General features: G+C 42.7%; 8 protein-coding genes across 8 annotated transcripts; 2 read left to right on the plus strand and 6 right to left on the minus strand.

Moving 5' to 3' along the window:
- Nucleotides 1-612: 612 nt before the first annotated feature.
- EAE97_009114 (uncharacterized protein) lies at nt 613-4,172 on the minus strand. The gene is made up of 3 exons (XM_038879629.1): nt 1,524-4,172; nt 1,317-1,455; nt 613-1,210 (listed from the first exon to the last, which is right to left on the minus strand). The coding sequence occupies exons 1-3, from the start codon at nt 3,763-3,765 to the stop codon at nt 1,096-1,098; spliced, it is 2,496 nt and encodes an 831-aa protein (XP_038729642.1). The 5' UTR covers nt 3,766-4,172; the 3' UTR covers nt 613-1,095.
- Nucleotides 4,173-8,155: 3,983 nt separating this feature from the next.
- EAE97_009115 (uncharacterized protein) lies at nt 8,156-10,122 on the minus strand. The gene is made up of 4 exons (XM_038879630.1): nt 9,574-10,122; nt 9,329-9,509; nt 8,508-9,279; nt 8,156-8,458 (listed from the first exon to the last, which is right to left on the minus strand). Exons 1-4 carry the CDS (start codon nt 9,764-9,766, stop codon nt 8,285-8,287), a joined length of 1,320 nt encoding a protein of 439 aa, XP_038729643.1. The 5' UTR covers nt 9,767-10,122; the 3' UTR covers nt 8,156-8,284.
- Nucleotides 10,123-10,860: 738 nt separating this feature from the next.
- EAE97_009116 (uncharacterized protein) lies at nt 10,861-13,784 on the plus strand. The gene is made up of 2 exons (XM_038879631.1): nt 10,861-11,588; nt 11,765-13,784. The coding sequence occupies exons 1-2, from the start codon at nt 11,109-11,111 to the stop codon at nt 13,283-13,285; spliced, it is 2,001 nt and encodes a 666-aa protein (XP_038729644.1). The 5' UTR covers nt 10,861-11,108; the 3' UTR covers nt 13,286-13,784.
- A 585-nt stretch (nt 13,785-14,369) lies between these two features.
- Nucleotides 14,370-16,132, minus strand: EAE97_009117 (uncharacterized protein; the record flags this gene model as incomplete). Its single annotated transcript, XM_038879632.1, has 2 exons — nt 14,370-15,127; nt 15,184-16,132. 2 exons carry the CDS (start codon nt 16,130-16,132, stop codon nt 14,370-14,372), a joined length of 1,707 nt encoding a protein of 568 aa, XP_038729645.1.
- Nucleotides 16,133-17,363: 1,231 nt separating this feature from the next.
- Nucleotides 17,364-19,040, minus strand: EAE97_009118 (uncharacterized protein; the record flags this gene model as incomplete). Its single annotated transcript, XM_038879633.1, has 3 exons — nt 17,364-17,782; nt 17,838-18,411; nt 18,477-19,040. 3 exons carry the CDS (start codon nt 19,038-19,040, stop codon nt 17,364-17,366), a joined length of 1,557 nt encoding a protein of 518 aa, XP_038729646.1.
- Nucleotides 19,041-20,047: 1,007 nt separating this feature from the next.
- Nucleotides 20,048-21,174, minus strand: EAE97_009119 (uncharacterized protein; the record flags this gene model as incomplete). The annotated part of the gene is made up of 3 exons (XM_038879634.1): nt 20,048-20,351; nt 20,448-20,613; nt 20,706-21,174. The coding sequence occupies 3 exons, from the start codon at nt 21,172-21,174 to the stop codon at nt 20,048-20,050; spliced, it is 939 nt and encodes a 312-aa protein (XP_038729647.1).
- A 798-nt stretch (nt 21,175-21,972) lies between these two features.
- Nucleotides 21,973-23,479, minus strand: EAE97_009120 (uncharacterized protein; the record flags this gene model as incomplete). Its single annotated transcript, XM_038879635.1, has 2 exons — nt 21,973-23,127; nt 23,189-23,479. The coding sequence occupies 2 exons, from the start codon at nt 23,477-23,479 to the stop codon at nt 21,973-21,975; spliced, it is 1,446 nt and encodes a 481-aa protein (XP_038729648.1).
- A 604-nt stretch (nt 23,480-24,083) lies between these two features.
- On the plus strand, nt 24,084-26,729 carry EAE97_009121 (uncharacterized protein). The gene is made up of 2 exons (XM_038879636.1): nt 24,084-24,688; nt 24,746-26,729. The coding sequence occupies exons 1-2, from the start codon at nt 24,458-24,460 to the stop codon at nt 26,378-26,380; spliced, it is 1,866 nt and encodes a 621-aa protein (XP_038729649.1). The 5' UTR covers nt 24,084-24,457; the 3' UTR covers nt 26,381-26,729.
- Nucleotides 26,730-26,751: the final 22 nt, after the last annotated feature.

The following is a 26,751-nucleotide window of genomic DNA, read 5'->3' on the forward strand; positions in this document are numbered from 1 at the left end:
GTGAGTTGGCGTGGAAAGCTGCGAAGTCCTTCCCCCAACCCAATCCAGATCTTCCCCTCCTCTCCTCTCCTCTCCTCTCCCAGACCCCAAAATTCATCATTTCCGAAAAAAAAAAAGGTATCCTTGATTTCGCGAGGAACTCCACCCACGCCAGACACTCGGATTTTGAGCTGAACAATATGAGCCTTCGGAAGCAAAAGCAATAGAGTAGGATCTACAGGAGACGTCGGTAGATATACCGTATGCGGCTTCGATATAAAAACATTGTCAACATCGTCAACATCGGTGCTTTTATATGGTGTTTCGGGGTGGGGGAAAGCATACCGAGGGAAAAGTACACAGCAGAATGTACACGACATCGACTACTATCTAATAATTCGAATGATAAAACAAAAGCGAAATTTGAATTCAATAAGAAATTCTTGAAAATATTAGGTAATCTATTAACAACAAGTCTGAAGAAGTAATATTCAATGAAATCAGCCTCACGCTAACGTTCGACACATATGTATATACATACATATATACGATATATAAATGGTACACAGTACACAGAACACACACAAGATCCATACATCTGGACTACACTAAACTACACTACACCCACTACACCCACTCCACCGACCCCCCTTCACCCCATCCACTCTATCCAGCGATCCCTCCAGCCCCCTCCTATTTTCAAATTTTCCTCCTTTCAAACCATCCATTGAGAGGAATCCCAAACCTAACCTGAACGCCTAGCCCGCCCATATAATGAATCAGACTACTAGAAGTGGTATGTGCAACAAACGCCTTACATGAAACGAAACACGAACGAGTAAAGCAGAATCATTAATGTACCAACAGTCCCCTTTTCCCTAGGTATTTTCACTTTTCTCCGCCGTGAAGAAGCAGAAAAAAAGACAGACACAAGAAATGCTTAAAAGAAGATGAAGAAGATGAAGAAGAAGAAGAAGAAGAAGAAGAAGAAAGAAGAAAAAAAAAAACTCAAAGAAAACCCCTCAAATATTTATCTTGCCTCCATGGAAGCCTTTCCCTAAATATCAACAGTATCCATACCAAGCTCCACTAGCACTTCATATCTTTCCATGAATCTCACTTAGTCCTCCCGAAAATATGTCTCTTATGACCCTCCTTTCCACCCTTTTTTCCATTTGGCGAACCACTGACATCGTCCTTTCCATCATCATTGTATTTGGATTTGTAGATCCTGTTTTGCGTTAGACATGTTCAATATTTGATCAACTTTAAGTCCAATATCTTTGTGCTTGCACCCGCAGATATCGCATTTTAGATGTGGAGGAGAAGAAACATACCAACTATTCCCAATCATACTAATCCCCTTACTTTCCGCTGCCCGATAAAATTTGGCACTCTTCTTAAGGTCCTTTTTACACCCCACTCCCTGCGCGTAACAAAATCCCGCCTCAGCTAAAGCATCGCCATCACCCCAAGCTATTCAAAATATTAGTACCTTGTCTCAAATTCTCCTTGCACCACCTCAAAACCGGGATAAAACTCACATCCAGCAATCTCAAAGCATCTCAAAGCGAGGACTTTGTCCTGTTCAATACCCCAACCATTCATATGACTGACTCCCAATTCATAAATACTCAGCGCAAATTGGGCCTTTCTAGTTTTCCTTTCCAAAACATCGACGGCTTTTCCATCCTTTGCCGTATCCTCATCATCAGCAACCTCAAGGCTAGCCGAATCCGCAGCTTTTCTCAACCAAGCTACACCTTCTCTCTGATTAGGTCGCATACCCCAACCATGTCTACAAGCGAGTGCATAGAGAAGCATACCCGTAGGGTGATTCTGCCTGGCTGCAAGACGTAGATGATAGGTCGATTTGGTAAGAGAACCAGCTTCATGATACTCGATAGCTTTCGCAACATGTTCTTCTCCAGACATTTCAGCCGATGGAGCCAGTGAATGTTGCGATCGAGCTTTTATTGTAGTATTTGAAGAGGCAATTGATGGTGCGCGGTTGTCCTTGTGCGCTTTATCTTTATGTAAGGTAGGGGGTGCGTCGAATGGTGATGGAAGATGACTAGGATCTGTTAAACTTCTTCCTCTCTCGGCCAATGTTGTGGGTTCCGAGCCTTGCTCTAGGGAAGGACGTAACTGTGAGATATCCGGTCTGGAAGAAGTCGATGGTCGAGATGGAGGTGATGGCGGAGGTCCACCTTCAATCGGTTGATTATTGCCCAGGAATGCAGGGGGTTGTTGCTCAAAGACGAATTGAGCTTGTGGTTGACCTTCTTGAAAAATTGCCGAATTTCTTTGTAACATCTTGCCTCTAGGTAAATTAAACGTCGAGTATACATAAGATGGTGCAGCTCCCTCACTAAGAAGGTTGTGATCCGGAAATCCTTCACTATGCATACTCACAGGAGTATGAGCAGTATCGTCCGTAAGAATAAATGAGGGCTGGCTGTCAGAAGATGCCTGTCGGGAAGGTATTGTTGGTTTGTCTTCCATTGGGTGATTACTAGATCTACTAATTGGCCGAGAGAAGTTGAATGCAGGTCTGGGTAGGTGTGTATGGTCTACAGAATAGTCGGAGCTCACAGATGGAGATCGTGGTACTGAGGAGTTGAAAGAAGGTGAGTTTGGTGTACTCGACATGGCACTTGTTGAAGATAGTTTGCGTTGAGGAGAGTCGTGGGATAGTGAGTGGTCATCATCTGAGCTCTCCATTGACATAGATCTGGAACTAGGAGCTCTTTGCGCGAATGGTGCTCGTGGTGGTGCCAAAGCTCTTGGACCATAACCGCCTACAGCTAACGAGCCGTCGGGGCCTCTAAGTGCTCGCTGGCGCATCGATTCTTGGCTAGGTCGAGATGGGGCATCGGAGGGAGATCGGCCGGGTCTGGGTGAACGTGGCCCTCTATATGGACCGTCTGAAGGAGATCGACCTGGCCTACCCATACGTTGCTGAGGAGCAGAGGGCGAACGTTCAGGCCTAAGTGCTCGATCATTGTGAGGGCCAGATGGTGAACGACCCGGTCTAGGTGATCTTCCAGGCCCATTTTGGGGAGCAGAAGGAGAACGCTCTGGTCTAAGATTGTTACGCCCCTGATGTGGAGCTGAAGGCGAACGAGATGGCTGCGGAGACAAACGTCCCCGATACGGGGCATCAGATGGTGACCTTCCAGGTCTGTGTTGAAGTTGACGAGGATCTTGATCCATGGGCGCTGGCGAAAGATCCCTCCTAGCTCCAAACATGCTCTGTGGTTCCTTCGGAGTCGGACTTGGGGGCGGTCTTCTGCCTCGAAATCCTTCTTCCTTCTCTGGAATTACATCGAATGCTGGAGTATCTGGAATCTTTCCCACCTCAGGATGCACCGAAATTGGCCTAAACATGGGTGCCTCGACCTCTGTTAATTGTTGTCCCGGGCCAGCAGAAGCAGGTGATTCTGTAGGAGACAATTGGGCCAGAGGAGAATCTGCAAGTCTTTCGGCAGAGGCAGATCGTAAACTTCCGAGTCGAGATTGGCCGAGAGAGTTCGCGATTGTCAGTGGTGGCAGACGACTTATGCGCTTTCCTCCATTCGTACTTTCGTTCAACTGTCTGGCCAAGAGTCGACTTTGCGCCGCGAATGCATCCAAGGGTGAAAGTTCGGGTGGAATATCTCCAGCTACGTGTAAACGGGGAGAAGGTAATGAGCGCAGTGACGGGGATGGTAACCCATTACTGCTACTACCCATTGCCCCATACGATTGTGACCGGAGGTCAATGAAATTGGGTCTGCTAGCCATATCGCCGGTTGGTGGATGACTTCCTATGTCCAAATTGTTCTATCCTTCCCATGAGTTTGTAGATAATTTCCAGAAATCTTGTGTTGTATTTTGTAATCAATGTGCGATCCTTTGTTGGTATTGTATTGTTGATTCACAGTAGCGAAGACGTTGTGGCTGCAGTAGAGGTGATCAAGGGAACATCAAACGTTTGAGAGATGTTAGTGAATGAGGAGGAGGCGCAGTCAAAGTTCTCGTAAAATGTTGGGTCTGGAGCTGGTAGATGTGGATTCGAATATATGCGATAATGTAAGGAGATGGTGACGGGCCGTGTACGATAAGTTTTGGAAGTTCCAAAGAATCCAATGTTTGAGAGTCGAAAGTCGAAAGTTGAAAGTCGAAAGTTGAAAGTCGAAAGAGCGAAGTCGTTAAGAAAAAGTTCAGAAATGACAAATGGTATTGTATTGAATGGGTATGTAGGTATTGAAGTGAACCGAATTGAATTGAATTGAATTGAATTGAATCGTACCAGTAAAATGAAGGAGTGAATTAGCGTTTATGATTTGGACGTAACGCAAGTTAAAATGAATGTATTTCGAATGAGCAAATTTGAGATCTGAGATCTGAGATTGGAGATTGGAGGCTGGAGGTTGGATTGATTGATTGATTGATTGATTGATTGATTGATTGACTGAATGAATGAATGGGGATCTTGTTGTCTTTTATTATTATTGATAAACTTTTGGCGATAGTATTCAACAACGAGAGAGAGAGAGAGAAAGAGAGAGAGAGAGAGATGTTGCAGAATGAATGATTAGAATAGATACGATAATAATGTATGTAATAATTCTTTCTCGCTGCAGTTTCGAACAAGCATCATTTGTAGAATCCTCTTGCCGTTGGTAATTTCCTCTTTTTTTTTTCTTCTTTTTTTTTCTTTCTTTGGGGTTTCCCTATTATCCCCCCTCAATCTGTTGTGATCCCCGATATGCACGAAAGAATTGACCAAATAGATTGCTGGCCTTTAAGGGATATTGTATTGTGGAGTTGCCCCTTGATGAAGAAGACTTTGATGATATGTGGAAGATGCAAATAACAACATAAAAATCAAAGTTAATGGCGAATTGAGGAAAAGAAGATAGAAGAGAAAAGAGAGAAGAGGGTCCAATGATCAAACGAATCTTTCTCGTATCACGATGATTAGTCGCCGTGAGGGTAAGATATGTTCTTACTATGGCTAGAAGAGTAGATGGAATGAAAAGAAGTAGAAGAAGGTATTGGCCAGGCCATTCATAGCAACGCTTGGCAGATCATAAAAGAACAAAAGATATGTATGGATGTATGGATGTATGGATGTATGGATGTATGGATGTATGGATGTATGGATGTATGGGTGGATGGGTGGATGAACGTGTGTGACGGTAAAGAGTGAAAGGTACGAGTCGAAGGGTAGAAGATTCAAGAAGGGTGGAGGGAATACGGATAAAATGCAAGGCAAGGTAAGGAAGGTCAGGTCAGGTCAGGTCAGGTCAGGTAGGTCGAGTAAGATACTAGAAAGCCAAGCCAAGGGAAAGAGAAAGAAATTTCCCATATAGCAACAAACGGGAATCTCTCTCCTTTCCTCGACTTTTACTGGCGTTGATGTATGTAGGTGGTCATAATAATCAAATAATCACACAGTCACGATGAGAAGGAAAAATTAAAGGATATCACGAGAACGAGAAGGACGAAAAGAAAAAGAAAAAGGAAAAGAAGAAAAAAAAGAAAGCGATGCCAGGAACAGAAAGTTCACATATAAGTTATAACCTCCCTCCCATCTAGGTCTTTATATTAAATCGATCCACTTCATCTACCCGCTGTTACTTTAAAACCTAGGGAACTGTGAACTAGAAGGAGATGATGCTAATAATAAAACAAATCATCACTCTCTCCCCCCCCATCAGACATCTCATTCCGTCGTTCCCATTCGTCACATTTCCCCTAGCTGGAGGTCCATGATCCAATCATCTACTCAATTCAATATCGAATCACCTTAAATTTCTAACATGTGGAGTTGAAACTACGACTACCTACCTAGCTATCTAGTATCTACTGAGTACCATCTCCGCCACATACATAGTACACTGTACACACGCAGGGAAGAGCTATAGAGGTCTGAAGAAACTGATTTAATCATGATCATAATAAGGGGGTCACGACTGGGGAATCAATACTCACGAGGAAGCTCACGAGGAGATTCACAAGGATGACTAATGCTCACTAGGAACAATGGTAGAAAAACGCCATAGCATAGGGGTTAAAAGCTTTTTGATGTGCAGTTTCTATACCTACCTACCTAGCACGTGCCTAGGTGCATACCACACACAATAATATATCGTATCGTATCTGTACCGGAGTATTTATCTAGCGAGCTGCAGTTTTTTTTCTCTGGCACCATATCGTACATATCTCGTATTCATACCAGAGTTTTCTGATTTCATTACTTTGGTATACTTGTAACGTCCATTAGCCACCCATCTAATTCTTCACTAGAGCTTCAGATACGATATGATATGTGTCTAGACTCTGGAGCTGTAAATACGATACGATACGATGCGATATCCATCCAGAACTTCAAATACAATCACCGACTTCAAACCAATAGAATTATTCTGCCCATACCAATTGATCCGAGCTAACGAAGGCGGTATAACATAACTTATTCCATGGACCATTGTAAAACGATATGTCAGATCTTACTACCTAGGTAGTTCAATACTCCATCCATGCCAAAACTTCAAATACGATATCATCGACTATAAACCAGATATCCATAGAAACACCCATCTAATTCTTCACCACACTTCAGATACGACACCATATCTCTTATCCTATCACAACATCCCCAATCCCATTTCCATCCCTATTCATATATATCACACACATACTCCCATAAATCATCCCCATTATATCATCAATCCCATCTCATCCCATCTCATCTCACTCCGAATCTCATACCTCCTTCTCGCACTTCCCCAATTTCTATGTATAAAATTATAGATATACATTACATTACATTAATCTATTACTAGGTACATCCGTCTGTTTTCTTCTCTACTACATATACATATACCTAGTAGATACCTATATATACACACAGTATAACCTATCAACCCATCATCCATCATCCATCATCCATCAACCATCCATTTCCCCAGATTCAGGGCCCATCCTTCCATCCATCCAATCACAATCATCTCACACCAATCCCACAATCCCTGTCCTGTGCAAATATAACACAACACCAGATAACATATTATATCATTAATACCAAACCGCTCTCCTTTCCAATACTCCAATACCACAATATCACAAAACTACAAATTGAAAGTTATAACTAACAGCCTTCCCATTATCCCCCGCCCATCATGCATCATCCATTATCCATTATCCTCTTCCACCTACCTACCTACTTCCCCAACCTCAACCTCAAACCCCAGAATCTCGCACCCATAACCCTCATACTTCATATCACATCACCTCACTCCAGAACCCCGTATTAAAAGTCTACTGACTGATTGACTGACTGTCCTGACTGACTACCTACTACATAAACATAAACATAAACATAAACAGAGAGCTACCTGCTACCTATTACCTATTATCAATATACACTCACTATACACACAATTCACTATCCACTCACTTAACTCAACTCAGCTGACTATAATTAAAACCTCTCCCCTTCCCCCTTTCCACAAAAAGAGGGCGAAAGGGGGGGGAAGGGGAAGGGGAAGGGGAGGAGTGCAGAAAACAAAAACAAGAAGAAATAGAAAAATAGCAATAGAATTGAGGATTACAAATCAAATCAAATCACTGGGTAATATCTCAGAATCAATCGTTATTGCTATCATCTATCTATCTATCTATATCTATATCTATATCTATATCTAAATACACACTCTCTCTCCAATCCAATCCAATCCAATCCAATCCCAATCCACTCTACCCTTTAGATACTACCTACCTATCTATCAGACAAATAGAAACCTACCCGCACAAACAATAAAACAAATACGCATCTATCAGAAGCCATCCATCTTACCTCATCCCACTTCATCCCCCCCCATCCCCTCTCCCCATCCTGAAACCCATCAACAATATCACACCCAAACCCAACCCCAACCCAAACCCTTCCATTTCCAATATCTGATACATACCTACACATACACGCATACGCATCCATACACCACACATCCACAAACTCCACCCAAGAACCGGGTTTCTTCCCCGTCCCGTCCCGTACCTCCCCTCCCCTCCCGTACGTTTCAAAATTCAAGCCAGCCATTCATAAAACTTCACATGCATCCACAATATAATATCTCCTCAAAATCTCACAAACAATGATGGAAGAATTTTAATATTCGCTGCCTCCAAAAAAAAAAAGTAAAAAAGATAGTAATTGCCTATATTCAATGTACATAGCCTCTCTCCCATCCCTCTAAACTCCAATACCCGATGCCCAGCTCCCAAGAACGCAAAAATAGTCACAGATCTCCGACTACAGATTCTTTGATTGCATCTTTCTTAATCTAGTGGCGCCTTCATATACACCACGGTCTACGGCCGCCGCGACGGTTAATGTACCTCCGACAATTGCACAGAGACCTGTCAAGAAGCCTGCTAATGTCTTGGTTCGCTCTTCCTTATTGATGACCTTCATGGGTGAGATATCCTGGGTATAATCAGTAGCTGAGTGGATTAACATATCATGGAGAACTTACATATGAAAAGAAAACACCTGGGATTCCACCACGTGCATGTAACTTTTCCTTGTGGCCTTCAGCGGAATCATCACCACCATTGAGACTTCGGCGATGGCTAGTAACAGAGTACTGATGAGTTTCAACACTTCCGTCTTCAGAATGTCCATAAGCTCCAATATCCACGCTTGCGTCATGTGGTCTGCTATTGTAGTTGGTTTCCCAGCCAAGAGGAAGGTATGAAGTTGAAACAACCTTTACAAAGTACATGAAGTTGTAAGCAGCCTCGTGGGTAATTTGTTCCGTGTTGTCGAGAGGGTTCAAGTGATGATTGGTCCATGGGATAATAGAATCTGAGCCCAACTTCTTGAAAACTTCTTCTGGAAGCTCTGGTCCAAATCTAAGAGAATGGATTTGATGAGAAAATACGTGACCCCCGGGGACAGGTGTATCGAAGAAATTGTTGAGGTCGTGAACATGCATATTTCCGTTGGTAAAACTGCGACCAGGAGCAATGTGGAAATTTCCAATGACCTTGTTTACCCGGAGACCACCTTCAATGCGACATCCTTCTTTGCGTTGCGAATCCAAGCGTTCGCCATAATGTTCACGCTCACATTGTTCGACATTTTCTCCTCGGCCAAAAGCCCATGAAACTGACGCATATGCTTCTCGTACTTCGTCACATGTATTACAGCAGCCTGGCTTTTGCGCATTTGAAGGAGGGGTAGCACCGTAACATGGACCGCAGTAATTCGGATCAAGATGAGTTGCTGAATCTTCGGCATTATGGCTACATGATATCAGTCATGACTCAGGAGTTACGATGGTGAAATACATACAGATCCAAGGCTTTGATATCAATGACTTTACCTCCTTCTTCTTGGGGACCCAGTCGAACCTTCTTAACTCCGTGCATAACACCAACTTGCTGTTCTCCGGAAACATCCATTACGTCCAGCGTGAGAAGTTCGCAAGGAATTTTTGGAAAAGTAATGTTCAAATGAATTTCCATCTTTTCACCTGCAGAGAGAAATAATGATTAGTTTCCATTTCATGGATCTCACAAATCTCAAGTATAACACACCTCTTCCCTTGTCAACTACAAGCTCAGGATGTACTGTTATCCTCCTGTAATCCGCCCATTCTCCAAATGCCAGATACAAGACGATTAGCAATGAAGCTATCGTTACAATTCCTCCTGAAGTTGTGCGCACTCTTGCTTCATCGACCGTTTTAGTAAAGGCATCTAGCCTTGTAAACCTAGATTTCGCAGGCATTTTCGCTGGATGTTGTAAAAAGTTGTATTATTGTTGTGTTGGGCGGAGTAGCCTTGCGGCGTGGGAAATTGAGTTTGGAGGATCTTTCAGAAATACATAAATCAAGTAGATGATTCGAATAATTTTCAATTAGAGTGTAGGAACGCAAAAACGAATGAAGGATCGATCATATAAGAGCTTCTTTTTTCAAAAAGGCCACCGGCAAAAGCATCCAATGTGATTTCAGAGAGAATATGTAAGTAAGAAGTTATTTTTAATTTTGGAAAACTCTCAGTCCTTCAAGTCTCAGTCAATCAATCGCATTTTCAATTGAGGACAGCTTTCCATTGAATGGATTGCTCTCGGTCGGGTTGTTTTAGTCCGGCCCCTCTTGTGTGCACTTTCAAATCTAACCCATGTTCATGCAGGGAAAACTACGCGTAACACAGACACAATTATGGTTCAAAGCTTTGAAAGGTCAATTCGAGAATTGTCTGGGAGAATTGTCTGAGTCAAATGCACAGATATAGAAAGAGAGAGAATGCAAAAAATACGATATGATACTGGGTATGTTTGATATGAACTTATTAGTATGATACCTTTCTCTTCTCAGATAACGGAATCATGACCACCTAATATGTTCTACGGGTACCTGCTGGATTGAGATACCTACTTCGTAGATAGTTGTCGCCTGAGGCATAATATGTGCGGCCGCATGTGGCAGCTTCAGCATCAGTAGTTTTATGAAATTTTGGGTGAGGCTGAGTTATAAATAGAGGGGTCAAATAATGAAGCATTCTTGTATCGAATTGAACGAATGTTGAATATCTACAGAAGTATTTTCTATGAAGAAACTTGTTTCAGAGTAAATAGTAATAAGACCAGTACGGTTGATATCAGTAGGTACTGACTCATCACTCACGAATCATCTGTACACTTGCAGTATTACCTTCCCAGGTACCTAGTAGGCAGAACCTTAAATCAAGGCTGGGCAGCAAATCCACGATTTGTGACTTCAGCCCTGCTTATGTCATCATTGAAGAACTTCTTAATCTTCTTCTTGCTAGCAACTTCTCTTTATCCCAACAAACCTTCTTTCTTTGAATATCACCATCAACTTCAACCAGAATTATTTAAAACAATAGAACCGAGATTCCTTTAGACCGTCGTTTCTACTGAATCAAATCGATTGCGATAAATCTTCATCCCTTCTACGAAACATCCACCACTCTTTAGAAAAAAATCGCATCTTCAAGATACGTCATAACAATTAGCAACAATCTTCTTGCACACTTTGCGACTTCTAATATTTAACCAACATTGCAAATTCAAATACGACTCTTATAATCATAACGACTTCGAGATGATGAACCGAACATCAGCGCCTCCTAGAGGTCCGCGGAACTCATCTTCAAGTACACGAGGTGGTGGTCGCGTGGGTGGTGGTGGTATCACAAAGCGACGAGCTGGTCCTATTCGAGTCGATAAAGATGGAGACTTAGATATGGATACTACGACAGGCGCAAACGGTCGCAAAGGGGGGAAGGGTGCTATCGGAAGCTCTGTTCCAACTGGACCACGCGGACATGGACGAGGAGGTGCAAGAAATACTGGCCGTGGCGGCGGAAGACTCGACGTCACACGAAATCCGCAGGCCATCCTTCGAGGAATGGGATCGCAATCGCAACAAGCCAACGTATTGGTTACTCTCTGGATCAAAGGATTGAAGGGAAGTAAAGCAGCTTCAAATAGTGACCAAGGCCTTTCGTCCCTAGTATCATTTCTCGAACGCAAGGCCACAGCATTGGACTCCAAATCGAAGAGAAGTATAAGAGTTAAAAAGGTACGTTTTTATCGCCATGATTTCGGGATCACGAGTTCCACTGCGCTGTCGCCGTAATTTTTCGCTCTTGTCATGTCAAGTTCACTACAACGAGTCGAGAATTGACACTTTCGCTTTACCACCTCATGATCCCGGTCGACTTCAAGGTTATCTATACTTTGCTAACCCTCGAATAGTCACACAAGAAAGGTGACATCGTTGTTATCTCAGTTGCGCCGGAGGACGTAGCCTCTATTATGAAGTTGGATGGTTTCGCATTTGCTGGATCGACAATTGGCGTACAAGATAGCGAGCCATCGAAGACATCGGAGAAGGCAGAGTCTGAGGAGGCTCGGTTGACTCGAGAGAAGATCCAAGGAATTCTTGCAGCTCGATACGATCCCAACCTTAAGCTTTTAAATCTCTCGGCTTTGGGACAAGACGAGCAGTTGAAGCAGATGGGAATGTTTGAAGATAACACTCTTGTCTCGAAGCTTTTCCCAGTTTTGATGGTCATCTGCGACAAATTATTCACCACTCCACAAGCTAAGAAGGATGCCATAGTAAGTGTCACTTTGACCGACAACTCATTGGTTGATCTTTCAAACGTCACCTCTTTAGCTTCAACATTTCCAGACTTAAAGAACCTGGATCTTTCCAGAAATCAGTTTGCCGATCTGGAATCCCTGAGATTATGGCGCTGGAAATTCCGTCACCTTGAAAACCTAGTCTTGTCGGGAAATCCTATAGAAACCCTGGTTCCAGATTACGCAACCGATATTGTACGCTGGTTCCCAGAACTTCAACAGTTGAGTGGTGTTCAGGTCAGAAGTGTTGCTCAAGTCCACGCAGATCTTGAGGCTATTAAATCACCATTTCCAATCGCTAGCCCATCTTTCCGAGATGTCGCACAAGTTGGGGAAAACTTTATAAGACAATTTTTCGGAGCATACGATAACGATCGCAATGCTCTACTCACTAATTTCTACGATGCCGAATCTTCTTTCTCACTATCTGTCAATATGTCAGCAGTTCGAGATCGCAATCATTCATTGCCTGTCCCACCTTGGGCAGCATACAACAAATTCAATCGAAATCTTGTCAAATATACACATTTATCTACTAGGTTATCTCGAAAATCTACTGGATCTCAAGCAATTCAAGCCGTCTGGAACGATTTACCTAAAACAATTCACCCCGAGATCGCCACCCGGCCCGAGCTATATCTTGTCGAATGTCAACCCCTTCCAGGTCTTCCTGATCCTTCTGGGCAGAGTGCCGCTGGGGTTGACGGTCTTCTCATCGACGTACACGGTGAATTTGAGGAGAATATTCCTAATTTTGAAGGCAAAGCTCTCCGTAGCTTTTCGCGATACTTCATACTCGGACCCGGAGGGCCTAATGGACCCCCTATTAGGGTTCTTAGCGATATGCTTGCGCTAAGGGCTTGGAGTCCTTTGGCTCAGACGACTGCAGTTCAAGGACCTCAGCCGGTTCCAGTACTTCCAAATGTTCCCCAGGTTCCTATTATCGATGCTTCACTCACGCCGGAGCAACAACAAAAGATATGCGCCGAGAAACTTTCCGCTGAGACAGGCATGAATTTACAATATTCGGCCATGTGCTTAGCAGAGACAGGATGGAATTTGGAACAGGCCTATATTGCTTTCCAAGCCAACAAGGCAAATTTACCAGCGGAGGCTTATCAAAAGCCATAAGTCGAAGGAAGGATGGAAGGGGGGGAGGAAGGAACGCAAAAAGAGTTCATTAGCACCGGCGTTTTTTTATGTTTTTCTGTTTTTTGTGAATCAAGATAATAAAAGAGAAATGGGTGGCGAGCATTTTGCACGAAATGGAGGTTACGGCAGCATTATATGGAGTTTTTCCTCAGGGTTTTTTGGTCTTATCAGATTTGCACCCAGCAATTCTCAGCGTAAATGGAGTTTTGGGAATACATACATACAGTTGTAAAAACGTATGTTTAGCGGAATTAAAGGGGAGGGATGCATATGAATCATTACACGCAAATCAAATTTTGGACGATATTCTCGGTGCTCTGTGTGCTCAGCGTCTTCAGGAAGGACACGAGGAATTTGTAGATAGAATGGACGGATGAATGAATGGATGGACTTGTCCGAATTATGATAATTGGTACTGTACTGTACTGTATTATAGATACCATGTCCTCTATAGCGGATTATACAGGCTTTTATTCTTGATTCTTGACTCTTGGGATGACTTCTTGCTTTTTTGTTGTGTTGTGTTGTTGTGTTGTGTTTATATATGTGATTTGGTATGGTTGTGTGAGAGGAAAGAGGAGATGGAGGAGATATACTATCTATAAACCCATCCATGTTTACTCTCTCATATCGTGTTTATCCTATCATACATATCATATCATATCATATCACATCATGACCGTTTTACCACTTAATATTTATGTTATTTACCTAGGTAGGTAGGCTCGAAATTTAATTGTGGCATCTTTAAACCAGCAGTTCCAGTACCATACCTCGAGGCTAAAGTAGAAGAGTATTTTTTCCATTGAACTTTTGAATTTATATCTGTTCATCTTTTACAATCTATCTCCATAAGCTTCTAGTAATAGATAGGAAGTTGTTAGTTGCAAGTGAGAGGAATGGGGGCAATAGTGTGATCAAATTTATTTCCACGAGTACGATATCAAAAATCGAATACCACAATTAATTATTAGATTTCTTATTATGATATCATTTGTATCGCTACATAAATCAATCACTTTCATCTGATTCGCTATGCTCCAACCCTTCCATATATCAAATACTATGTGTTCCCACCCGCCTGTCTTAACGGATGCGCCTCGGTATTCAACACCCACTCATCCAAACTCACTACTCCTGGCTCGCTAAACAACAAGTAGAAATACTTCAGCGTCTCTGCCAACCAGAAGCTTTCCATCGAATCTTCCTTGTCTGGTTTTTGCTCCATCACATTTTTGATTCTCGCATTGGCTAGAGGTGTATGCGTATGTTTCACAATGGCCTTGAACATTTTCCAGCCCGTTTCCTGCCAAGCGCGATCACCCGTTAATCTGTACATGATGAAGACGGATTCGATGGCTTCAGGGCGGAGTTGGTATGATGGGTCGTCGACGCGGATATATCCGGTATCTGAGCTGGAGCCGGAGAAAGTACAGGAAGATGTATTGGTGCAAGGGTTGACGTGGAAGATTTCAGGCATGATTCCCGAAGGTGTGTGTTCGTATGCCCAAACGCAACCTTTGGTGAGTTTGATGGCGGTTTCCATTTCTGATGGGGATTGGGATATCCGGGAGCCAAGACCTATCATACCTCCTGTGAAACAACCAAGATGTTGGATCTGAGCGGTTAGGAGTGGTTTACCGGAATTGATGTTCACTGTGCCCGTGAAAAGAATATCGGGATCACCTGGGAGATTGGGACGGAAAACTAGGTGTTTATTTATGGTTGATAATGCAGTACGATACATTTTCAGGTATTGATCAGCAGAAGAGGATTTCGGAAGAAGTAAATGAGTCTTTGGAAGATATTCAAAAGCGGAATCTTTGATTGTATACGTTAGTGAAGGAATGAGATATGAGAAACATCGATTGACGCACCGGCAAAAGCTCCCAAAGTAAAAGAACGACTCCCAAATGACAACTCAGAGCCCATGCAGTTTGCTTGGGATGGCCACATTCCTGGTAGTGCTGTAGTGTTCTGAGTAGCTTCCAGTTGATCCGTAATTTTCTGTATTGCATTTGCATATTTTTGGTCACCAGTGACTTGACTCAGACGAATGAATTCGAGTGACAGACTTGCGATTTGGGCGACTAGAACACTATTTTCGCCCGCTATTTTGTCTCCTTTGGAAAGTTCTTTTTCCCACCAATAATATGGAGTAGGGATACCACTCTCGGTATTAAACGCCCTGAACAATAAATCCCCGAGCTGTTTTGCTTTCTCAAGCAAAATAGGATATTGATGACCACTGATATCCCAAGCCCCCAGCAACCCACCGAGATACCGAATGGTAGTTTCGAAAACAGGTACACGCTCAGCATTGGGTTTAGAAAAGTCGATGTTCTTAAGAGACTCCAAGGCTTCTTCAAATTCCTCCTTCAGTCCCATTATGTAAAGTGTGTCCAGGGAATCCACCAATGTCGCAGCCCAACCCACAAATGTATCTTTTTGACCACCTGAAAGTGGCATCACCTCATCATGCATCCATGCATTCTTTTTATATCCGTTCCATGCATGTATAAATTCCTCTCTCACTTTCTTCTGCCTCATTAATCGTCCTGCTTTGGCAGGTCTGGATTCTCTTGGAAATGTGGTTGCTTGTATGCTATATCGACCAGTATGAGGCAGTGGTAGATCTATCGAAGGATGAAAAGATAAGAATCCATATCGACTGTTTAGTGAGAAGCGGTTGGTTGTGGAAAAGATGTAGACGCATATTAAGAGTACAACGGTAATGGGTATGAACCGTTTTTGAAATCTTGTTCGTTGTGATCCTGGATACGATCGTGGGGTTAGGAGAGCTTTCTCCTTATATTCGAGAATCATTCTTTAAAATTGTTCGTGTATATTTCTTCTTATGACTCTAGGTCAATGTGGATTCTCTAGATTTCATCAATTGAGGGTGATATCTCAAGATTGTGGATAGGACAAGCAAGAAGAGAAAGGGAACAAAGAAGGAAAAGGGTATCAAGGCGGAGTGAGAGTAAGTGAGTCAATCACTATTCGGGTAGATCAAAGTGAATAGAAAATACTTATGGTTGTTTGAAAGACCTATATACCTAACTACAAACACTCTTCTCCAGCTGTCAACGTTTGACATAACCGGGGTGCTTGTTCATCTTTTCGAAACTCTTGGGAGGAAAGAGCGAGCTATGGTTAATCGTTACATCTCTCTTCATGAATATCATCATGTATCATGAGATATAATTGGGCGATGAGTCGCACATGCCCATAATATATGGAAACTCAGTTGCTTCTCGATTCAAAGATGTTTCGGAACCAAAACTTGAGCGGGGACCTCAAAATCGAGAGTTAAGCTTCATTGGGTTAGACCGATCTGTAGATCTGCGGGTGTACCTATTCCTTGGGCCCATTTTCAATCCTACTAACCCACAAATTGACCACCCAAGCCACATACCTTGATTGGATCTTCATATTTAATTTTCTTTCTCGAAGATCCAATGATGACATTGTTGATTGTTCTACGATAATCCCCTACCACAATATCTCTGGCTTGTCTGGGTAATGATAAGATTCATGGATGGCATAAGATCAACATAAGAACTTCGACAGGAATCCTCGGCTTTCCGTGTTCAGCTTGGCTGTGTCTGTTTGACTCAAAATAGCACGGACAAGAGCATACTCAGCCAGCAAACTCATGTATCATGTCCTACAAAGGTATCTTCAACAGATGCATGAAGACAAGTACTTGTTGTCTTGATTAATTGTTAAGTTGAAGTTTTGGAAGCGAAAGCCGAATGGTACGATGGATGCCACCCCAAAGCAATCCCGACGTCGAAATCCTATGTATATAAATCGAGAATGACTCAACCTCGTTTGTCGTTCGTTCGTTTGTTGAATCAATGGCATGAAGTCATGGTATTCACTTAATCTCATGCAGCATATGTGAGGGAGTTTGAGAGTTTGAGGTGCTCGATATCAGCATGATTATGTTCTAGATTCCCTCACCGACTTCCTGTCTTCAAATATGAAATTAAAATGGACCCGAATATCAATCTGATCATGCGATCGTTTGTGTGATGCAGCCACCCCGCTGTTACACAACGACACCTACTTTGATTCCATTCTTACTACTTGCAACTCCGGTCATTAGTTCCACCCACTCCATGACCTCGTCCTTACAGTTTATTTCTCTCCATTCTTGTGCCATCCTCGCTAGTACATACGCCGTTTCCGTCAAAGCCAAATTCTGACCAGGACACATCCTCGGTCCTCCTATAAAGGGAAGATAGTTCCACCCTGGTCGCACCGTCTCCCATCTCTCTGGTCGAAAGATAGCTGGGTCGGGTTGGAAGCAAGGTGCTAGCATGTGAAGGGCATGGAAAGATGCAAAAACTATCTGACCCTTTTTCACGAAGATAGGTGAGGTGCCTTGCGGACCGCCTCCAGTAGGCAGTATAGTGTCTTGCAAGGCAATTCGCGTATCTGTGGGAGCAACGGGATGTAGATGTAAGGCTAGTAGCGTGGATTTAGTGATGGTTCAAGTAGGCAAGTAGTTACCACAACTTACTTTCCTTGATGACAAACTGCAGATATTGAAGATCCTTCAGCGATTCAAATGTGAATGGCTTGTCACCTTCTGAAAGAATTTCAGACCTAAGCTTCTTCCACATCTCGGGGTTTCGACAAAGATGGAAGATCGCGTTGCCAATCGTGATAGCGGAAGATTCATGACCTACTAACAAGACATGGAGGATTTGGTTTTGAAGATCATCACGACTACCTGTCTGTTTTGCCATCTCATGCAACAATACATGGCGATGATTACTATTGTCGTCATTTTCTTCTGAATCCGAATCTTCTACCTTTTCTTTTTCTCTCCCTTCCCGCGCATCCAAATAGCTGCGCCGAAACTCCATGGCTTTGTCTACATATCGATCCGCAAATGAATGGGTGATCTTTATTGATTTGTACCATTTTTTGTCCCAATACAGGAATCTCAGACTACCTAGTTGGAAGCGAATCCCCATGCCTCTTATAGCATAGTCAAAAGCTGCGATGCACTCTTCTGTTTGGAATGTGGTCTCTGGCGATAGTGTATCCATGGAATCTCCGAAAAGAAACTCCGTCGATGTGTCGAAAATCTTGATATATGTCAACACTGAGATTGCAGTCAAATCGATATAGCTAAAGAAACAAGCAGCCATACCAGTTTATTTAAAAGTGGCTTCAGATTGACCTTGGTTCCATCTGTTGGAACCAACGCAAGAAATTTTTGAAAATGAACTTCGAACGCCGGAAGGTTGGCAACATTTGACTTGGTAAAAGTAGGTCGAATCAAGGCTCTGGAGTGTTCCCAAAATGGACCATCCATAGTGAACACCCCCTCACCAAGAAATGGCAAAGTAGGAGGTTGAAGCAAGGGCTGAACACCATAATGAGTAAAGTTTAGGGCATGAACGGTTTGCAGATTCTTTGCATCGACGGTACAGATAGCATGTTTTGTTTGAACTTTCGCCGAGAATGTATTCCCGTAAGTCTGGAAGCGATTTACCCAGGTATTAAGTAGATTCGATTTGATCATTCGACGGAAATTGTCGATGAAAAGATCAAGTCCAAGAATCAGATCTTTGTTGGGATATCTAGGAGGCGATTGACAGCCATGTTTCTTCGATTCCTGTCGTATATGCCATTTCGATACAAGTGTCTCAAAGATATAGTAGGAAAATAATAAAGCAATGATAGTACCACCAATTTCAATTCTGTATTCCATCCTCGCACTACAATAAAGTGGTACAAAAGATAAAATTCGTGTTTGTGAAGAGACGGGACGAAGAGAAACTACTCAAACTCATATAAGCATTCCATAGTTCCAACGAGTTGGTACCCCGAGGTACGCCTCGATCATGCATGAGATATAAATTTCTCGGAAGTTACATCGCATTACGTAGTAACTGGAGAGGAAGACAACCACAAATCTCTCTTCAATTGGGATTTAGTAAGGGTTAAGTTGTCGTCCATCAATTATCTGTAAATGTCATCCAACTTTCCAACCCAACACCGGCATACCGTGTCACGAAGTTCCCTCTTTGGTTGTTAGCATAGGAAACTTACTTGTCTCTTTCCTCTTCCTGTATCTATTGCTTTGATATATAGACATGAATCGAGATTAGAATCCTTGAATCTGGATTTGGATTAGGATTAGAATTTGGATGGGGGGATGATATTCATCATGACTATGATAATGTAGTAACCGTTACGACTTGACAACTTCAAGACACAGATAGTTATGTGTAACACACAACCTAAACGTATCGAGATCTATAGGGTAAAAAGAGTTACAGATACCAAAACATTTTTTTGTGATAATCGAAGACTACAGAACTCGAACTGATTAAGAGATTCAGCGAGCGATGATAAGTCATTATCTGGTTTTTATTCGCGAGACAAAACGTTTGAATAAAATCTCTTTTCTTCACTGTTTAAATATATATCAGGGATTGACCATACCTGCTTGCTTCTAATATATAATAAATACCTAGATACCCAAATGTATCATACAAAAATCAGATACGGTACAAAAAATCAATATCTTCAAAAGAAAATCAGACGAGTTTATTAATGTACTTCTCTTAATTCAGATCCTTAGATAAGGCACTTTCAAGGTATTCAAACAACTGCAGATAGAAAGCGGGTATAATTTACATCTCCATCTCCATCTCCATCTTCCTTTCATCGACCTCACTGTCACGAATTTCCTCGCCCATCACCCATCACCCATCACGCGACAAAAACCCTTTCACTCCTGACATTATTCGCGTTCTTCCCATTTCCCCCTCCATTCTTCTTATTCCCATTACCATTACCATTCCCGTTTCCGTTTCCATTTCCGTTCCCATTCCCATTTCCTCCATTCTTTTTAGCAGCCGCAGTAGTAGTCGCCTTAGTTGCCGCTGACGCAGTAGTACTCGTAGCAATTGCTGTTAAAGAAGAGCTGAGAAGTGCTTCGACGGCGAATATTCCTTGTTCGTTAAGTGTTGCTTCAGAATTGGCTTTCATGGCGGCAGGAAGATCTTTGTTGTTTCTGGAGTGGGTGATGGTTAGTGGATTTGTATGCGATGCATGTTTCTAAGTGATAGATATAGAAGAGTAATAGGAATATCGGAATCATGGAACTTACTGTAATACCTGAGCTTCAACACCTTCTAATGTCTGCGCTGTAGCAATCGTACCGGGTGTATTCTTGCTAGCTGTCTCATCTGTCTGCATTACCGCAAAGCAACCGCCGAATGGACCAGCTTTTGCTGCGTTGAAACAGCGAATTGTACAGATATTTCCCGTTGAGGCTAATTTTGTGTTAGTTGCATTTGGTAGCTGAAGACCTTGGGTTATGGGTATATAAAGAGAGGGGGGAAGGAGAAGGGGACGAAATACATACCACCAATACAACTCATATTACTGGGCATAGTAACCGCCAATTTAATATTCCCATCCGTTCCATCCGTTTCCTTAACGGTCAACTTCGTCTGACCGGAGCCCAGTGCATTACTCGTCTGATCCATATCACATGTATACGGCCCTGCTCCATTCGTACCTCCTTGCTGCATCACCACATTGACTGTACTCCCTTTCGTAACTGATGTTACGGTTTTATTGGCTAATTGAGTCTCAGTATTTTCACCAATATCGATGTTGCCATTGAGAAGAGTACGCCCACATTCGTTGACGACGTTTGTGCTAATTTCGGTGGGGTTTATTATGTTGGCGTCGTTGGCGTTAAGTACGACTTGAAGGGGGAGAGATGCGGGAGAGCCTTTGGTACCTTGGGCTGAAAGAAGAACGCCTTGGGCATGGACTGAGACGAGGAGAGAGGAAGTCAATAGGAGGAGTTGTTTGAGCGAAGGCATTTTGACTTGTTTGATGGTAGAATATAAAAGTATATAATTATGCACAGCACTGTGGCAATATGAAGAATGGAAATAGTCTAGATGAATCAGGAGAAAATCAGACCTGCTGAGGATAAGATTATAATGAATGATGAAAGAAGATAGAATAAGTGAATGAGACCAACGACAGTGAGAAGCAGAATTCCTTCAAGCCCGTGGTATGAGGATCATTTTCATCTTATACAGATGTAAAACTAAACATACTTCTCCACCTACGTAGCATTACGACGATTTTTCATACATGAGGCGATTTTTCAACGTCTCAAACGTAGGAGTCAAAGATCAGATGCGACGGCCATACATCAAAAATACCACTTGGAACAGATTCCGTCGCGAGGGTGTGGAGCGGAATCAGCAGAATAGCCAAAAGTGACCTCTCATGATTGAGGTGAGCGAAAGTGGAGCCGTGTCAGGGATGATTCTAGCCGCTTGGCATGTCCCATGGTGCGAGAAGTGGAGAAAACTTCTGCAAGATCAATGATATGAGACGAAGCAGAAATGTATGGATGATGAACAACTCGATGAATGGACGATTGACAGGGCTATTTTTATACTCCAAAACCCATTCATGCTTTAAAAATGGTAGATCATAGACAGACAAGAGATGTATGAGGACAGATACATAATACATGAGCGTGCATATCTGTATAGTAATGTACGCGAGTGACATATTGTGAAGATGGAAAACATATTCAATGGTGATAAAAACATTTTTATTCTCATCTGAACTTTGAGATTGAGATGACAGTCTCTCTTTTCTCAATCACTCTTCGCTTCTTGCCTTGAGTATGCTGGAACATCTTCTCCTGCTTTCCAGAAGTACTTTGATCCAGGATGTGACTCTGAAAGTCTGCTTTGACCTTTGACACCCAAATAATTTTCTCTTAATGTACCGCCAGGGACAGCGTAGTCGTCCCAAAACAATCCCCTCTTCCGTAATTCAGGAAGTAAATACTCTATCATGTCGTCAAATGTCTCTGGAATGCTAGCATAACTGAAATTGAATCCGTCGACATCAGAGACCTCTACCCACCTTTCTAATTCGTCTGCAACTGTCTTTGCATTTCCGATAAGCTTCGCGCCATTTCCTCCCAGAATGAGATGTTCGGCAATGGTCTTTTTGTTCCAGGTTAAACCCTGTGGGGAAACAGATGCCCAGTGATTTACCATACTCCTTACTGCAGGCGGAGCGCTTTCAATAAACCGAAAATCTTCATCGTCACCATACGAGCTTAGATCATATCCAGACCAACCTCCGAATAACGATAGGGCTCCTTCTCGATCGCCGTAACTTGCAAGCTTCTCAAATTTTTCTTGTGCCTTTTCATCGGTCTCAGCAACAATAACCAAAAGCCCAGCGACAATCTTGATACTAGCCGGATCTCTTCCCAATTCCTTAGCTTGCGAGCGAATCGAGTCTACCGACGGGCGAATAAGCTCTGGGGTATGTGCATTCAAGAAAATGGCTTCAGCATGGGTTGCAGCAAATTTCTTTCCCGCTGAGGATGTTCCAGCTTGGAATAGAAATGGGGTTCTTTGGGGAGAAGGTTCACACAAATATGGGCCTGGTACATTAAAGTATTTTCCCTTATGGTTGATCTGCCTTACACCCTTTGGATCCGCATATGAACTCGATCCTGGGGGTTGCACAGCATCATCTCTCCAAGATGCCTCCCAAAGCTTATATGTAACGTCGAGGTATTCATGGGCAATCTTATATCGCTCATCGTGTTCGATTTGAGTATCGAGGCCAAGATTTCGAGCTGCAGAGTCGAGATATGATGTAACTATGTTCCATGCAATTCGCCCATCACTAAGGTGATCTACTGTCGAGAACCTGCGAGCAAGCAGATAAGGCTGTTCGTAGGTTGTTGAAGCAGTCACACCAAATCCAATACTTTTTGTAGCTGCAGCCTTTTTTCTCAGGTCAGGTATTGCTTTGTAGCGAGCCATAATTCTTCAAGAAAGGACTTACCATGGCAGGAATGCTATATAATGGATCATTAATTGGGAATTGAGATGCGGCAGGTATTGTCGGTTCAAGATTGGCAGGTCCTTTGTAAACATCATAACCTCCCAGAACATCTGCGAAGAATATGGCATGGAATTTGGCCTTTTCGAGTTTCTCGGCAAGCGCAATCCATGATTTGATATTCTTGTATTCCGAGCCTTGATCACCAGGATATTTGAAGAGACCCGGGTTGAGATGGCCGGGTGCTTGCATGGCAAATGCATTGAGAATGAGCTGTTTCTTGGTGGAAGACATATTGAATATGCGGATTAAAGTTATCGGACAGAAAAAAACTGATTTGAACAGAGACAATGAATGCTTCCAAGCTTACAGTTTATCTTCCAAATGTAATGAGAGGGGGGGGCGCGCGAGCAGTAAAGGAAACCCAGACTTACAATCTATACTCTAAACCTTAGGTAATGGCATTATCTCAATCAATTGTAGATAGCTGCCAGTGCCGGTACCATGCACATGAAATGACGAGAATATAAGTTCCATCGTGCCATCGTTCGCTGAAGGTTAAAATGCAGCATGATGAAGAGGACTCTCGTTTGATTGAGTATTGATGGCGTCTTATTCCTTGCAAAAGCACAAATACGCTAACCCCGCACGTGCCCCGCCAATGAACTCACATGAAGCTCAACATCAGCTAATCAAGCCAATACATACTAATTCTGGCATGGACTAGTACCGAAGAATGAAGTCGACAACCCCCCATGTAATCACATAATAATTATCCAGATTTTGCCAATCCTATCAATCTTCTTTCCAGTGCCTGTTCCTTCCGAACTGTACCGCATATTTCGTCATGTCGTGCATCAAATAGATGCTCAGATAACCAGAATCGTTACGATTGCAACCCCAACTTACCCCTCCATGTCCAGGGTTGCATGTCTATTTGCGATGAACGGGAGAATAGAGAGTACTCTAATGATAAGGATCTCGAGTTGAGTCTCCTCAGTCCGAAAGCTAAGAGAAAATATGGGTCTAAAAGTCCATGTTGATACAGTTCGTGGATGCTGCAATGAGACACCATAATATCGTGATTGATAGTATCAATTACCTACGTGGAGTGGGTTTGTAATGTGTTTTACTGTTGCCATCTCTTTTGTTTTCAGCCTCGACGTGATACTTTTCAATTGTCATTCTCGTTGTTTAGAAGTCCTAGATAGGAACATAGAGATTTTACTTTACTTACCTAGACATTCATCAAAAATCAACTATTAACAAACCATGTCGTCTTCTGCGGTCGCTTTGGAAACACAGGGAATCGATGCTGCTTCAAACCCCAAAATAGTGTCTTCATCTTCATCGTTTGCGGAGGCGCCAGCTTCAACGACCATCGATGTTAAGGCAAATGGCGATGGCTTGACTCAAAACAAATCTTCTTTACCATTCAGACCTACTCCTCAGCCCTCTTTCGAGATAGAAGACCACCCAGTCGATATTGTTAAACCTCTGAAGGTCTGTGAATATCTTAATTCATGTCTCTAAACGGTACACTAATCAATAACCTAATAGGTTGCAGTTATTGGTGCTGGCCTTGCTGGAATCAATGCAGGTATTCTTTTACCTGCTAAGGTGCCTGGAATCCAACTTACAATTTTCGAGAAGAATGCCGATGTCGGTGGGACTTGGTTTGAAAATATCTATCCAGGAGTTCGTTGCGACATACCTGCAAACGTATATCAATCAACATTTGAGCCTAATACACAATGGTCCGAAGAATATGCACAAGGGAAGGAAATTAGAGAATACTGGCAGAAGGTTGCAAGAAAGCACAATGTATACAATTACCTCAAATTTAATCGCAAGATTGCTGGAGCAGTCTGGGATGAGGAGAATGCACAATGGACGTTGAGTATCGAGAATGTTGAGAACGGAGATATAACGGAAGAGAAATTCGAAGTAGTTATTACGGCAATCGGTAGATTCAATGCTTGGAAACTCCCGGAGTACCCTGGTATCGGCAATTATAAGGGACATCTTCGACATTCTTCAAATTGGGACCCAGACTTTGATCCCACAGGTAAAACTGTCGCGGTCCTTGGAAATGGTGCTAGCGGCTTGCAAGTGGTTCCAAATCTTCAAAAAGTTGTGAAGCATTTAGACCATTATGCACGTAGCAAGACTTGGATTGCGGGATCTTTCGGTGGTGAAGGTGAAGGTAGAAGACTGGAACCAAACTATTTTCCTCCAGATCTCCTCAAATCATTCGAGGATCCAGAAACTTATCAAAAATTTCGAAAAGAGCTTGAGGGAAAGTTCTATGGCCGATTTGCCGCTCTATTTAAAGGGACAGAAGATAACAAGAAACTCGAAGAAGATTTCCGAAAGTTGATGGCAGAACGTTTAAAAAAGAAGCCAGAGTTATTGGACGCTATTGTTCCGGACTTCGCGCCAAATTGTCGTCGTTTGACGCCTGGACCTGGCTATCTAGAGGCTTTGACTGAAGAAAACGTCTCTTTTATTCAAACTCCTATCGAGAGATTTACCGAGGAAGGTATTGTTACAATTGATGGTGTCGAAAGAAAGGTCGATGCAGTGATATGCTCCACAGGAGCAAATATTGATATGCGACCACCATTTCCAATTGTTGCATTTGGTCATAATCTACGCGACGCATGGAATCCTGACCCTCTTACGTATCTTGGAGTCGCAGCACCGTCCTTTCCTAACCTTCTTTTTGTCTCCGGACCCAATGCTCATGGGACAAGTGGCACAGTTCCAAACCAAACTGAAACACAAATAACTTACTTGGCCAAGATACTCCGAAAGGTCAGCCAGCAGAGTATTAAAACCTTTGTCCCAACCAAGGAGGCGACAAATGATTTCATCGCTTACAGTGATGCATTCTTTCCCCGAACTGTATGGACAGATAATTGTAAATCTTGGGCAAACTCTGGCAGACCGGGAGGACGAATTCATGGTCACTGGCCTGGAAGTGCATCTCATGTTAATTTTATAAGAAAGGATCCCAGGTGGGAAGACTGGGAATATACCTATAAATCCAAAACAGGAAATAGATTTGCATATCTAGGAAATGGTTGGACGGTAAAGGAGACGATTGCGGGTAGTGACTTGACTCCATATCTCAAACGCCCAGATCAAATTGATTTGAGAAGCTATCATGAAGAATGGTTTGAAGGCTTATAGAATAGATTGTGTCAGATAATATCGATTTTCTAATATTACACAGATTTATACCACAATCTTCGCGACATGTCAAGGGCCTGTTGGACACAAAACTCTGCTGCTTAACTTTTTCGGGCTCTGAAACTGTTAATTCTGAATTTCCAAAACCCCCATCTTCTAATTAGATCCAGCTATTTGATTCAGACCAGGAGGTTCGAGATTTGACTTTTCTTTCCAGAAGAGAAGTCTAGATGAATTCAACCTACAAGACACCTCGCAAAAAAGATTTAAACATTTTCGCAACGGATCTGATAGAAGAATGTAGACAAGCGTATCTGCTTATCTTTTGCCAAAGCCCCATAATGCATTTTTAGTTCGAGTACGGTGTTCGT

Source organism: Botrytis byssoidea, assembly GCF_014898295.1.
Source record: "Botrytis byssoidea strain MUCL 94 chromosome Unknown BBYS_020, whole genome shotgun sequence".
Classification (NCBI taxonomy): domain Eukaryota; kingdom Fungi; phylum Ascomycota; class Leotiomycetes; order Helotiales; family Sclerotiniaceae; genus Botrytis; species Botrytis byssoidea.